The 16,175-nt window shown below is 43.2% G+C and overlaps 1 protein-coding gene across 3 annotated transcripts in view; it reads left to right on the top strand.

Moving 5' to 3' along the window:
- LOC132095310 (fibroblast growth factor 14) overlaps positions 1-16,175 on the top strand; it is a 138,408-nt gene that overhangs the window by 80,674 nt on the left and 41,559 nt on the right. For all 3 annotated transcript variants that reach the window (XM_059500162.1, XM_059500163.1, XM_059500161.1), the window contains exons 2-3: positions 102-212; positions 6,155-6,258. In XM_059500162.1, coding sequence (XP_059356145.1) covers positions 102-212; positions 6,155-6,258 — 215 coding nt within the window. The remainder of the gene's footprint in view (positions 1-101; positions 213-6,154; positions 6,259-16,175) is intronic.

The raw sequence follows: 16,175 nt of genomic DNA, 5'->3' as shown, positions 1-16,175 counted from the left end.
GACATAAGGGTGAATAAATGATGACATTTTTGGGTTGACTGTAACTTTACATAGAAGAAGTGCTTTGTTAATTATTGAGTGTTTTTTGTCTTTCTCCACAGATCCCCAGCTCAAGGGTATAGTGACCAGGTTATATTGCAGGCAGGGATACTACTTGCAGATGAACCCAGATGGATCTCTTGATGGGACTAAGGATGACAGTAGTAATTCTTGTGAGTTCCCTCTAATTTCATCATCATTGCACATAATAAATAATAAAAACATGAACATGTTTCAGAAGGCATGACTCCTGCTTAGGGATGCACAATATTATCGGAATGATATCGGAATCGGCCGATAATGGAGTTAAATGTAAGTATGAAAAATGATGCCGATATGTCTTGCCGATAAGAGGAATACATAAAATCACATGTGCTCAGGGTGGGGAGCAATTAGATCAAGTCAGCAGTGTGGCTCATTCTTGAAGCAAAGTTTTGCCTTGATGATGATTAGATTCACTGATTAAGAGTGCTGCATTTAAACTGAGAATGCATGTACACTTTCGGTGTGTGATAGAGTCAACAGTAATAGCATGTGCAGTGGCAGCAGCGGCAGCCTCCCCTGGTCCTAATGCCCGTTTGGTAAGGAGTTTTAACTCTGTAGGGGGCGCTGTTGGTCTGCTTCTAATAAAATGAAAGTAAAATACACAAATAACATTTAGACTATGTTTCTGACTAAATAAAGCAGTAATTAATGGCATAAAACCATAAGTATATACTGATTTAAAGGTCAAAAGCTATAGCTTACATTAATAAAAAAATTCAAAATCACAAACATGACACTTGTAAATTAAATAATTTTATAGATACTGATTTATTCATTCATGTGTAATATGTTATTTTTTTTTTAACAAATTATGATCTCTAAAATATTTTCAGAATTTTGCTTTAAGACCATCTACAAATGTTAAATCTTAAAATAAAATGTTAAAGTTAATACTCTATCTTTCTGAAAAAAATGCAGCGATTTATATATAATTTATTCATAGTTATTTTCAAAGCTTCAGTGTACTATTATTACATTATTGTTTATTTAATTCTAACAAATAAGTTATTGGTAAAAACTAAACAAAATGTAAAATAATTAGCTTATAATTTCCACACAGGAGAGACTTGGTGTTGTTTCCAAACAGAATTAAATATATCAGTATTGGCATCGTCTATCAGCCAAAATGAGTTGAAAAATATTGGCATATCGGATATTGGCAAAAATCCAATATCGTGCATCCCAACTTCTGCTTGATAATTTGGTGTGAAAAATGCTACAGCTACACTAAAAAGGTTAAGTGTGCTCAAATGCATATCATTACTTTTACTACACACACTTTTAAAATCCCTGTTACTGATTCATTTTCTGTAGTTATCACTGTTGCTGATATGGCAGTAGGCTGGTCCTTGGGGAGATGTGTGTGTGCCATTGAGGTGATAACTCAGGAGGCAGTGGTGTATTATTAGACTCTACTGGGCCTGCTTTTCAAATGCTTCAGGCCAGCTGCTTAATTTGATTTTAATATGCAGCTGTACTGACAGAGTGACACACAGAGGGCTCTCTGTCAGTCAAACACTCAGAGAGAAGATGACACATGACATTTGTGACACTAAGAAACACACCTACACAAATGCAGAAAACAACTGTAGAGTTGGCTTTTTTTATTTTTATTTTTTATATACATTGAATTTTTGTTAAAGTAATCAAAGTTTCCCTAAAGTATTCCAACAACAACAGTAACTAGATTTTCTTTTGCTAAAGGAAGCTAAAGTGCTGGCAAGGCACACATTTTAGGCTATTTATTAGGCATTTTAGGCAGTTGAAACCCAAATATAGCTTAAAAAATATACTCCAAATATACTACAATACTTAAGAAAAATTTTGAATTAATTTTTTTGTCATTTTGGTAAAACTGTACTTACAATAAGTTATTTATATTAAGTAAGGAATAATTGACGATAGGCCATCGTGGCCGTTACACCTCAGGTGTGCATTATTTTTCTAATAATTTAACGGCCCAGAGTCAATTATTCCGCTTATACTATGGTTACCATACCTCAATACATTGATCCGATGATATATTTAAAGGGATTCGTTCAGTATTTGTACTTAAATTGCTATTGTGAGTAGGATTATTTCTTCCGCGTCTTATCCTATGCCTCTTTTGCTAGTTCCAAAACATAATTTTAAAGCTGGTAATGGAGGCTTGAGCCGTTTATAGCATTCTAATTCAGTTATTAATGAAGAGAGAGAGAGAGAGAGAGAGAGAGAGAGAGAGAGAGAGAGCTTGTGTGAATTGAGCTAATGTACCTCTGTGCGTCTCTAAACAGCACTGTTATTACCTCGCTAGTGAGAAATGTCATGTGTAGCCTTTAAGTTGTTGCACTATATAGGCTAACTGATAAAATCGCCAGGGCAGTGCTGACAGTACCTTTTTGTGCAAACTGCGTGACGTTATTACAGTTAACTATGCGAAGTGATATGGAATTGTAATGCGGTCAAGAGAGATGCCTGGAACTACGTTCGACGTGCGTTTTACCAGAAAATAATCGCACACCTCAGAACATTCATCAACCAATCAGATTCAAGCATTCAACGGCTCTGTAGTATAATTATATATAATTATTATGTTGCAAACCCAAATTTATGTACTGTTTTGAACAATTAAGCTACAATAAAATTAAATAAACAGAAACAGAATGTCAAAGCAAGTGTTAAAGGGATATTCCACCCCAAAATGAGTTTTTTTGTCATTAATCACTTACCCATTTATCACTTTGAACTGTAAGTCAAGTCAAGTCAAGTCAAGTCTGCTTTATTGTCAATTCTTCCACATACACATACAGAGAATCGAAATTGCGTTACTCTCAGACCCATGGTGCATACAGATAACATTAACAGTAGAGCCTAAAAATCTAGATCAAATATAAAATATAAGAAACAACTATACAATAAGGGAATGTAAAAAAACACATAATAAAATAAAAAATAAAGGTAAATAAAGCAAATCTGTGAACAAACAGTGCAGATAAAAGGTTTTTAGTGCAAAAAAGAAGCTTATTCAGTCTGATAAATTGACAAAGGGCTCAAGAACAGTTATTTTATTTAACTGACTGATGAGGTGGTAGAATGATGTCAGTTCCGTGCCGAATTAGGTAGTGAGCAGACCAATACTGCACAAAGTGACTGGTGCATGCCATCGTATATTAGTGGGGGGGGTTTGGAAGGACCTGGGGATGTGGGATTTTGGGGGGGGGGGGGTTTCATAGTTCAGTGGTGCTGAACTTGGTGCTGCTCACTTTCTCCACAGTCACACCGTTGATGGTCAGAGGAACGTGCTGAGTGTGTGCTCTCCTGAAGTCAGCAACAATCTCCTTCGTCTTCTCTACGTTCAGAGAGAGATTGTTGTCACTGCACCATCCGGCCAGGCCGCTCAACTCGCGGTGTGCAGTCCTGGGTCAGCAGAGTGAAGAGGATGGGGCTCAGCACACATCCTTGGGGGGCCCCAGTGTTCAGTGTGATGGTGTTGGATGTGTTGTTGCCGACCCGTACTGCCTGAGGTCTTCCAGTCAGAAAGTCCAACAGCCAGTTGCACAGCGAAGTGTTGAGCCCCAGCTGGACCAGTTTGTAAATGAGCTGTTGAGGGATGATTGTGTTGAATGCTGAACTGAAATCTATGAACAGCATTCTGACGTTTGAGTCCTTTTTGTCCAGATGTGTGAGTGTTGAGTGGACGGCAGTGGAGATGGCATCATCTGTCAACCGGTTGGACTGATATGCAAACTGGAAGGGGTCCAGGGAGGGGGGGGGAGGGCAGAATTGATGGGCTATCCTCCCGGAGTGCTGTCTCTTAGCCTCTCTGATGCCGCGGGACAAGTTAGCCCTAGCTGTTCTCAGGGCCACCTCATCTCCAGCTCTGAAGGCAGCATTCCGTGTCTTCAGGAGTCTGTAGACCTCCCCTGTCATCCACGGCTTCTGATTGGCCCGGACACTTGTTGATGTAGGCAGTGACAGACTCTGAGTACTCCTGTAGGTCAGTGGAGTTATTGTATGTGGCAGCCTGCTTAAACATTTCCCAGTCAGTAGTGTCGAAGCAGTCTTGAAGAACCTCTGATGATAATTCTGGCCACACTTGAATCTGTTTTTGAACTGGTTTGGCGACTTTAATGAGCGGTCAGTATGCAGGCATTAGCATGACAGTGATGTGGTCTGAGGCTCCGAGGTGGGGGAGGGGGGGGGGGCTTTGTAAGCTCCTCTCTGTGTGGTGTAAACAAAGTCCAAAATGTTATTACCTCGTGTTGGAAAGTTATTGTGTTGGTGTATTTTTGGAAACACACTCTTTAAGTCAGCATGGTTGAAATCCCCAGCTATGATGAGAAAAGCATCAGGGTGTGCTGTCTGCTGTTCACTGATGTGCTGGTACAGTTCATTTAGTGCATCATTCCTGTTGCTGTTGTTCGGGGGAATGTAAACCAAAATGAGCAGTATGGCAGTATATTCCCAGATAGAACGGCCGGCATTTAATAATCATAAACTCCAGCAGGGGTGAGCCTTAGTAACCGTAATGGTATTAAGCAACGAGAATACTTTTTGTAAGCGATGAAAAAAAAAAAAAAGACTTTATTCAACAATTCCTTTGTCAACAGTCTTCTCTGTGTCTCTCCATATCACCGTATGCTGGGTATGCTCTTCTGTGTCAGCCGTGCCACAAGGATGTGCTGTTTCCACATGTATTTTGCTTTAATTTGAAAGAAAACTGACACAGAGGAGACTGTTGACAAAGGAAAAGTTTAATAAAGTCGATATTTAATTTTATTTTTTGCACAAAAAGTGTTCCTGTCGCTTCATATAACCCAGATTGCACGTCTGATGGCAGATGGAGTATTCTGATGACAACTTTCATACCTTTTATGGACCTTGACACTGTTATTTACTTGGCAGTCAATGGGGCAGTCAGAAGGGCCCTGGTTTTCATCTAAAATATCTTAAATTCTGTTCCGAGGACGAACAAAGCTTTTACGAGTCTGGAACGACATGGGGGGAAGTTATTAATGACAACATTTTCATTTTTATTTCAGTATCCCTTTATGTGATAACAATTATTTGAGACCTTATCTTTGAAGCAACATCTTTGTCTAACATCAACAGTATTATTCGATAATTTGATTTTGTGTTAAATGCTTGTTTTAACTTTAAAATACATTTGCTTAGATTTTTTAGGGAAAATATAGTTATTAATATTGGATATTTATATAAATTCTGTAAGTTGCAAACCAGAATAAATAGAGAGATGGAGATGAAACAGAGGTGAAGAAAAAGAAAGGCATGAAATGGCATTCAGTATCATGCTCTCTTTGGAAGACAAGGATGCAAAGTCCATCTTGTGCCCTTGAAAGAATCTGTTCCAGTGTGCCTGTGGAGCACTTCCAGAAACTCACTTTGATGTAACCATTCGACTCATATTTTGCCACACAAGAGTCTTCCAGACCAGGGCTTTTCTGAAATCATTTTCATTCAAGCACCCCAGGAGCTCTGCCAATTACCAGTGAGTTGAAGTGAGATCATTATACTGTAGGTTTAAATCACTCCTTTGGATGCACTTAGTGTCACCAGCTAGGCTGTTACTCCCCTCCAGTACAAACAACGAAGAGCTGCTCCAACAACAAAAGATCCATTAAATCTGCCCTGCACTACTACTGCCTCCAATCGCATGCCTACTATACTCCAGCTTGTAGCACCAGACTCCTGTTGCTGCCAACTGGGCATAAAAACAATTATTCTACATAATATGAGGCCTCCATTCAAATTCTGTCTATCAGTTTTTATGCTTCACACTATCCCTGTTTATGCACTCTGTGGAGTCCCGTGTTCAGTTCATGGGTTGAAATTTGTAGCCCATTGTTTATCATTCTAATTCCATATTAGATATTTTAGTTTGCTATTATTATTAGGGTTAGAGGTTTGTTCTACATCCTAATCACTGTTAGAACTGCATAGCAATATACAAAAACAACCATATACGGTACTCAATTTATACTCAAAAAATATATATTTTTTCAAATTTAATTTGTTGAATTTTAAATTGATGGAAAAATTACATTTGTTAACCCCTGAATTGCCTTCACAGCGTTGTTCAACCTCATCCCTGTGGGCCTTCGGGTCGTTGCTATTCAGTCTGTGAAGACGGGCTTGTACATCGCCATGAATGGAGAAGGCCATCTGTACACATCAGTGAGTACACAGTCGTATACTTCAGATAACAATTCTTACAGTTCCAACAATTCTCTTTTTCAGATCCTAGTGAATTACTGTCTACATAAGCAGCATGCTTCTAAGGCAGTGTCCTTTAGCTGTAATAACTGACTGATTGTGTATGTGAGAATTGATACACAGATGATTCCAATAGAGTTTGAAATTAGCATATCTCTATGCTAAAGATGCTATTATTTAAAAGCCATAAAAATACAAATACACACAAATATTGGGTTAAATTGATCACTGTGATTAGATTTGAAGTATGACATAAGGAAGCTTGCTTGGTTCTGAAACAGGTTTTTATTGGATTTTAAATCTACCATAGTTTAACTTAGAAACATCATGATTTTGTGATCTTGGAAGCATGCAAAATCTGCAGCCTGCCCAATCTCGCTCGCAGTATCAGTCAGTAGTTTATTCTCAGATGTCAGCATGGCCATCTCATGTACAATGACACATCAGCTCAGCTCAAAGCTGATACCCTCTTCGCTACTGCTTTATAACCCTTGAGCTCAAACTCATCTGAAGGAAAATTCTCACCGCAGGTTAAAGATGAGTCATTGTGACCACCACAAATTTTTGGGCAGAACATCTTGTGATCTAATATTTCATTTTGTAAAAACTGATATTGCACTAATACATAGAAGTCTCTGTCCAGTCAGGTATATGGGTATCTGAGAGAAGTTAAGCAGAAATGTCTTTGCATTGCAGAAATCGTACTCGGTTACTAAACGTAACCTCGGTTCTCTCTAGAAGAGCGAACGAGTACTGCGTCTTAGCTAAGACGCTACGGGAAAAGTCTCTTTTCACGAAATACTGAAGCAAAAAATTATCCTTAATTTTGTATTTTTGTAAAGCGCATTTGCAGCAGTACACAGCCATAGGCGAGAGGGCTCGTTCGCTCATTGGCTTGTTCTGCGGCAACTGCACAGCCTATCGAGCGCAGGCTGATGCAACATCAGACCAATAAGGGCGCTACGCGCTCTTCTTGCCACTTCCTGCCGAAACGGGTGTGGCCCAACCTATAAAAGGAGCTCGAAAAGGCTGACTCACCTGATTTATTTCATCGCCGAAGCGAACCAGAGTGAATCGTACGCACGGCAGAGAACGCAGTACTCGTTCGCTCTTCTAGAGAGAACCGAGGTTACGTTTAGTAACCGAGTACGTTCTCTTACGAGAGCTCTCTCGTACTGCGTCTTAGCTAAGACGCTACGGGAACCCAATGTAAAACGCCGTGCGCGCAGGGATCACACCAATAAACCTGAAGCAACGCCCAGGATTTACAGTGCACAGTCACCTGAGGGACTCACAGAGAGTCCAGGACAGAAAGGGGGAAAGCCCTCCGTCCCATATCTAGCAGCATCCGTAGATGCGGCAATATGACATCACACAGCCGAGGCAAGGCCTGACCAATGTGGCAATGCGGGTCTTACGCAATACTGCCCATATAACAGTCGGCAGCGCATAGCGCTCGTGAACTCAGAATTCCCCTCAGGGCCCTGATTCGACTATACCGACAGCAGCCTTGCTTGCAAGGCGGGAACCTCCAGGTTATAGAACCTGATAAATGTAGACGGCGAGGCCCAACCTGCCACCATACATCCTGCAAGGAGATCCCAGTAGACCACGCCCACGACGAGGCGACGCCTCTTGTGGAGTGTGCTTTGACGCCCAACGGGCACTGAAGGCCCCTGGAAGCGTAAGCTAACGCTATGGCGTCAACTATCCATCTGGATAGAGTCTGTCTCGAAACAGCCATTACCTTGGAACGTCCACCGAATGAGACAAACAGCTGCTCCGTCTGCCGAAAGGCAGCAGAGCGAGACACATAAGCTCTTAAAACCCTGACAGGGCAAAGAAGACTCGAGTCTCTATCCTCTCCTGACACCAGCAGGGCAGACAGGGCAATAACCTGAGCCCAAAACGGTGTGTTGAGGGATTTCGGCACATAACCGTGCCTAGGTTCGAGTATGACCTTTGAGTCATTAGGCCCAAACTCCAAGCACGACTGGCTCACCGAGAGCGCGTGCAGATCACCCACACGCTTCACTGAAGCGAGAGCCAACAAGAATACTGTCTTGAACGACAGATGCTGAAGGCTAATTGATTGGATAGGCTCAAAAGGGGGACCCTTCATGGCCTCCAAAACCGCCGCGAGGTCCCACATAGGGACTGATGGAGGTCTGGGAGGATTCAGCCTCCTAGCTCCTCTAAGGAAGCGGATGACCAAATCATTCCTTCCTATTGACTGACCGAGCGCTGTTTCATAAAATGCTGCGATGGCCGCCACATAAACTTTGAGCGTGGATGGGGCTCTGCCCTTATCCAACATCTCCCGTAGGAAGGAGAGAACCTCCGTCACCTCACAACTAAGGGGTGAACATCCTCGAGCTGTGCACCAGCTGGAGAACACCGACCACTTCGGGGCATACAGACGTCGTGTCGACGGAGCTCTGGCCTGAGTGATGGTATTTAGCACTCCCACTGCGAGATCAGCGGGCAACCGTTGAGCGCCCACACTTGGAGGGACCACAACTCCGGTTGAGGGTGCCAAATCGAACCCCTGGCCTGCGAGAGGAGGTCCCTCCTCAACGGTACTGGCCACGGGGCGACATCTGCTAACTGCATCAAATCTGGGAACCATGGCTGGTTCTTCCAAAGAGGTGCTACAAGCAGTATTGAACATCTCGTTTCTCTCACCCGTTCTATCACCTGCGGAAGGAGGGAGACGGGAGGGAAAACATAAAGTGGGCAGCACGGCCATTTCCGTGACAGCGCGCTTTCGTTCTTGGAAAAGAACGCGGGGCAGTGAGCGTTTTTGTGGGACGCGAAGAGGTCCACCTCCGCCCTGCCAAATCTCTCCAGATGAGATGGTGTAGAGACCATTCGCCCGTAGGAACATTGCCTCTGGACAGCCTGTCTGGACCCAGATTCTGTTGCCCAGGCACATGCACTGCCCTCAGCAAACGCATGTTGTGCTGAGCCCAAACCAGGAGGCGTTCCGCTAGCCTGTACAGGTTTCAGGACCCGAGACCGCCCTGGCGATTTATGTAGGACACCACAGACATGTTGCCCGAACGGACTAAGACGTGGTGATCCTTGATTTGGGGACAAAAGCGCATCAGCGCGTTCTCCACTGCCAGCATGTCCAGACAGTTGATATGATGGAGCTTTTCCCATTCTGACCATAGGCCAAAGGACGGTCTGCCCTCGAGCAGCGCTCCCCATCCCGAAGTGGAGGCGTCCGTCGACACCATCTTCACATTCGGGGACACAGCTCTGATTGACCTTGAGATGCCGCCGGCCAGACGCCCACGCTCTGCGCGGCACCCGCGTCTTCAGCCAGAACTGCAGGGGGCGCATGCGGAGCAGGCCCAGCTGCAGAGCCGGAGATGCTGAGGCCATGAGGCCCAGCATCTTCTGACAGTGTTTGAGCGACACGGTCGCGCAGCAGCGGAAAGAACTCGCTGCGCGCTGAATGCCCATCACACGCTGTGGTGACAGCCGCGCCGTCATGGAACACGAGTTCAGAACTATACCCAGAAACAGAATCGTCTGACTGGGGTTCAGCGAACTCTTCGCCAAATTGACACTGAGGCCGAGCTTCTCGAGGTGATCGAGTAAAACGGCCCTGTGGTCCACGAGCTCCGCTCGTGATCGGGCCAGAACCAGCCCGTCGTCCAAATAATCCAGCACTCGCATGCCTCTGAGTCTGAGAGGAGCGAGCGCTGCATCCATGCACCTCGTAAACGTACGAGGAGCCACGGAGGACTGTAAACTGGTATGCCTTGCCCTCGAAGGCGAATCTCAAATATCGCCTGTGGTTTGACGCTGTCTGTATTTGAAAATGCGCGTCCCTCAGATCTATTGACATGAACCAGTCCCCTCTGCGAATCTGCGCGAGGAGTTTCCTAGTCGTAAGCATTTTGAAACTGCGTTTCATCAATGCCTTGTTCAGCTGTCTTAGATCCAGTATGGGCCTGAGACCCCCGTCTCTCTTGGGCACCAGAAAGTATCTGCTGTACAGCCCCCCCTCGCTTTGAGCTTGAGACACAGGCTCTACAGCCCCTTTGCTCAACAGTTTTGATATTTCGGCCCGAAGTATGTGTGCTACTTCTGTTTTTGACCGTAGTTTCGACGCGCGCTGAAAAGTGTGGAGGGCGTCGAAAAAAACTGTAGCGAGTAGCCTCTCTTTATAATGCCTAGCACCCAATCCGAAACCCCTGGAAGCGCTGACCACGCATCTGCATGAATGGCTAAGGGAATGCGAAGCGCGCTCTGTTGACTGGGCAACGGCGGCGCTTGGGTGTGCTGCGCATTTGAGGCAGGGAGCGCGCTGATCACAGCGGGCAGATCGCTCCTCCTCGACCCCGTCCCGGCGCTTAACCGACTGGGGGAAGGCTGAGCAGGGCCCGTGGGACTCGATATGTCTGCGAGTAACTGTGGGCTGCATATGTGCACATTTACCACTTTCAACTCGCTGTCTGCCTGTGCAGAGCGTACGTGCACGGGCCTCGTTTTTACAGAAGCCACGCGCCGTATGTGACATAGTGTATGTGGGCACTGGGGAGTGGGCACGTTTACTATGCGGCGCGCTCGACCGATCTGTGTCGATCTTATGTGCGCGAGCCCTGTGTGCAGGGCTGTGCTTACATGTGGAGATGGGCACTGAGGAGTGGGCATCGTCACTGCATTCATAGCACCATCGGCCGTGGCCGGACGAGCGTGCACGGGTTTTGTTTTTACAGAAACCACATGACGCGTGTGACATAGTAATTGTGGGCACTGAGGAGTGGGCACATCTACTATGCAGTGTGCGCGATCGACTTGAGTCGATTTTATGGGTGCAGGCCCTGTGTGCAGGGCTGTGCTTACATGTGGAGATGGGCACTGAGGAGTGGGCATCGTCACTACATTTATAGCACCATCGGCCGTGGCCAGACGAACGTGCACGGGTTTCGTTTTTACAGAAACCACATGACGCGTGTGACATAGTGATTGTGGGCACTGAGGAGTGGGCACGTCTACTATGTAGTGCGCGTGATCGACTTGAGTCGCTTTTATGGGCACGAGCCCTGTGTGAAGGGCTGTGCTTATATGTGGAGATGGGCACTGAGCAGTGGGCATCGTCACTACATTTATAGCACCATTGGCTGTGGCCGGGACACCAGAAATTACACCTTTTTCGGGAAATATCTGGGTAGCCGTGATAACGGCTTTTGTGTTCAGGCAAGCGGGCAACTGTGCAGGCTTGCGCATTGCAGAAAATGCTGAGACAGTCACAATTCTGGAACTGAAACAGCGGCGCGCTTGGGTGAGAGCTCGGCCTCAGCAGAACTCGTACATCTGCAGCCCTCACTGCCCGAAGCTAGCAGATAGCGCGTGTCCTCTTCCCCCGACGCGGCCCTGAGATCGACTTCCTCGGACGACGCACCGGCAAACAGCGGGCGCTGCCCACCGGGAAGCGATGCAGGGGGGGCCGGTGAAGCAGGGTGAACCGGCGAGCTCGGTTGAGCTGAAGACGGTTCCGGAATCCGCTGGAAGCGATTCTTTTACGGCGCCTCAGCGCAGCGGAGAATGCATGCTCAGAGAAAAAAAGGCCAGGCGAGTCCTCAGAGTCACCATGGCAACAGCTCGCAGTGGGGGCATCCGCCGTCAGCGAGCGCGAGCGCTGCATGATCTTCACCCAGGCAGGAGACACAGATGACATACCGGTCTTCCTCGCTGAGTGGGGCTCTGACGAGCCGTAGGAAGGCATCTTAAAAAAGACGCGAGCTCTTTTACGAGTGTGTGTCGCAGGGCGCAGAACAGCTGGATATAACAGAATTGAAAGGATATAGGCGCCGGATAGCGCAGCAGGAACGGTAGTGGAAGGCGGCGATGCCAGCAGCTTCAGAATCTGCTCGTCCTGCTGATATGCTTTCTCAGATGGCGCATGCTTCCTCCGTGATCCAGCGATGCGTGAGCTTCGCTGAAGAGATGAAAAATCAGGTGAGTCAGCCTTTTCGAGCTCCTTTTATAGGTTGGGCCACACCCGTTTCGGCTGGAAGTGGCAAGAAGGGCGCGTAACGCCCTTATTGGTCTGATGTTGCATCAGCCTGCGCTCGATAGGCTGTGCAGTTGGCGCAGAACAAGCCAATGAGCGAACGAGCCGTCTCGCCTATGGCTGTGTACTGCTGCAAATGCGCTTTACAAAAATACAAAATTAAGGATAATTTTTTGCTTCAGTATTTCGTGAAAAGAGACTTTTCCCGTAGCGTCTTAGCTAAGACGCAGTACGAGAGAGCTCTCGTAAGAGAACATTATGGAGCTATAATACATCAGTGGCAATCAGTGAGGTGTTACCTTTCCTCTCTGGTGCTGGTCATTATTGGCAGAGCACTGCACAGTACAAATTCATCTTTTCCATGAGCACTTGATTGAATCCTTTTGACATGCAATCAGTGTTGGGGAGTAACTAGTTACATGTAACGGCGTTACGTAATTTAATTACAAAATTATTGTAACTGTAATTAGTTACAGTTACTAAGAAAAAATTTGTAATTAAATTACAGTTACTTATGAATTTTTTTACGATTACAAAGGGAATTACATTTGAATATTTACACATATCCACCTACAGATTTAACTGATTTATTTCCCAAATTGCACTGACTATTCTGAGACATATCGCCCTAGCCTAATAATTTCCGGGATGCGGAAACACAGTCTGGTTCGTAGAATCCAGTCATAAAAACGGAATGCCTAACGCGGACGGAATATGCCACATTTTGGATGACTAAATCAAAAGTAGGTCAGTACACTTGAATCAAAACATGACATCGACTAGTGTCTGTGAATATTAAACCCCACAAATGCAATATATGACTTGCACATTATGCGTGTTGGAAATCAGGCGCGGACTGGACACCGGGAGAACCGGGACAATTCCCGGTGGTCTGGCAGCCGATTTGGCCCGCTATTTAATATCATTATTGTATAATTGCCTGCCGAATGTACTAAACCGATCATTTGCGGATCCGCCATTTGATAATTAAATCTCTAATAAGTCATGAATTGTTAGGCATGACTCGCGCGCTCTCCGCGCCTCCGCCAAACGGTTTGGATCAGACTCAGAGTAATCAATGTGTATGAGAGAGAGAGAGAGAGAGAGAGAGAGAGAGAGAGAGAGAGAGAGAGAGAGAGAGAGAGAGAGAGAGAGAGAGAGAGAGAGAGAGAGAGAGAGAGAGAGAGAGAGAGAGAGAGAGAGAGAGAGAATAGAGTGTACAGCTGGAGCAGAGAAGCAGAACTCCTGTTCAGGGTTTCAGGTCAGTTTCAAAGATGCTTTTTTGTGTTTGTTTTTTTTATTTATTTAATCAAGCAGCAGCACGTTGCTCATCAGTCATCACTCAAAATACTATATAAAGGACATCATTATTATCTGTTGTAATGTTACAGTAGTAATTTAGCTGAAAAAAATGCAGATTTTTTTAATAGGTTTAGGGGGAGCTACGACAGACAACAACACAACCCTTACGAAAATTAACATTTTAATATTTAACTATAAATCCAGAGAAAATGGTTACTATTGTTTAACTGTGATAACCAAAAATGTAAAATTATTTTACAAATGTATTTATTTATAAATAAATACAAATCCATTTGCAAAAAAAAAAACTTTTATATAGGCTAATAAAAGCATGTTTAATTTTTGTAAGGGAAAAACATGATTCGTGTACAGTATTAGGATTTTTCTATAAAGATATTGTAGTATTGTAGAGTATTGTATTGTAAAGTATAGTTTTGTTCAATCTTGAGTATTAAAGTCATGAGAGAAATGGATAACAGGGCAAAATAAAGAGACTGAAGAGAAAAATGGAAGTGAAGGTGCAGTTCAGGAGAGAACTTTTAATTATTTTGCATGTCCCCAAATTAAAGATTTAAACCTTTTTTATGTCAGGTCCAAACAAAAAATAGTTTTGTCCTTGAACTGGTTTGTATGAGTTTGAATTTTCCAGTCTGAATTTTTTTCCCAGTCCGCCCCTCCTGCAAAGACATGGTTTCATTTACTACACATAGGCCTACTGAAGCTCGCAGTGTTTTCAACCTCTGCCATCTCAATATAGGAGTACACGAGCACATAAACATAATTTCTAGAACTGCTTTGTGTCACTTCATGTGCATTTTACTTATTTTGAGAAAACTATCATCATATACAAAGAGACAGCAGTTTAAAAAAAACACCGATATTTCAAGAGTTTATTACACAGAATACGTCACATGCTTATTAGATAACTGTATTTAAGTTGATGTATATGCTTTTATTTATTATTCTTTAATTTTCACAAATTTAGAAAAGTAATTAAAAAGTACTCAAAAGTAATTAGTTACATTACTTTAATAAAGTAATTGAAAAAGTTACACTACTATTACATTTTAAACAAGGTAACTTGTAATCTGTAACCTATTACATTTCCAAAGTAACCTTCCCAACACTGCATGCAATCTATATCTATAAAAAGACTGGACATTTGTATTATATCACTTCTTCCAGTATGTTGTTTGTTTTCCTAATTTAAAAGTCATTTGGGATAAAAGCGTGTACTGATTTTATAAATGTAAATTTAAAAGTAATCGTGTAAATTTAATAGTCAACACAAAAGGATAACTTTGAACATTTAGGACACACTTGGAATTAATAAATTGAATTAGATGAAATGTCAAACCAAGTGTGAGTTGCAAACATGTGACGTTACACCTTTTCTCTGAACTTAAAATGCAACTACTGTTTTTTTAATTTGAACTTTTTTGGTGATTAATTTTCTTGCTTGAAAACTGTGTTTGCATTATGATAAATTATACTTGCTTTGATATATGCATTTTTTAAATTGTTGTCATACATTTTGAAGAGTGTCTAAAGTGCCTCTGTGTATTCCTCATACATGTTTCCAATTATACAGATATTTTTAGTGTTGGATGTTAGTTTTAAAATAATGGTTATATGGACTAGACATGTTGATATGCAGCTGTTCTTCCCTGGTAACAAGCTAAAACTTCCTATGTTCAGCAACAGCTGACCCAGCATATTTCACTTGGGAGTTTTATACAATGACAATCTTTCTCGGTCCTAATGGGCTTACTAATCAACTCTATGGATGCACCCACACACACTCTCAGCTTTCTATCACTGCTTCTTTTCTGCTTTCTCTGTTCCTGTGTGAATGACTCAGGTAATGGCAGAGAAAGCTTCCCTCCTTTTACTCTGTCTGCTCTTTGAGGTTTGTACATTCATTTGTCATTATTCCTCTTTTCTATGAGAATGTGCTGTTATTACCTGACCCTCCATCCATTAGAGGCCATTTTTCATTAGTGAATAAAATAAGTGCACTTATCCTGTAGATGCCCTCAGATTTTTTATTAAAAATTACATTTAATTCTAGCACTACTGCAAACATGATTTTAACCATTTTGAAGCATTTCATGGAGTTTATAGTTTTTTCCCCCTAAATTAAATGAATAAAAATAATAAATGGAATTAATTATCAATTAGTGTTTGCAGCATTTTGGGAGAGACGGCGAGGCAGGAAAATATACCAGAATTAGATTTATTATTATTTTGAGACCACTAAAACTGTGTCTGCTGTGGCTGAAATGAGTTTTGTGTCCATTTCTGTCATTCCAACATTTTATTGTATCACAGATTAATTACATTTTATACTGTACGATCAATCGTTACTCATTTTCCTTCATCAGTCAAACACAAATGAAGGCACGCTGACGGCCCACTTTGATTAGTTGATCTCTATTCTCTCTTAGAGTCAGGCTGAGATAATATGATAATCTCATTGAATAGAGCAGAATTCCAATAAGAAGCTCTAGCACTGCATCCTGGTCTTTTGTCTGTCAGAACAATT

The sequence above is a fragment of the Carassius carassius genome, chromosome 19, assembly GCF_963082965.1.
Source record: "Carassius carassius chromosome 19, fCarCar2.1, whole genome shotgun sequence".
Taxonomy (NCBI): Eukaryota; Metazoa; Chordata; class Actinopteri; order Cypriniformes; family Cyprinidae; genus Carassius; species Carassius carassius.
Note: the sequence above shows the minus strand (reverse complement) of the source record. Positions and strands in the feature narration are given on the sequence as shown.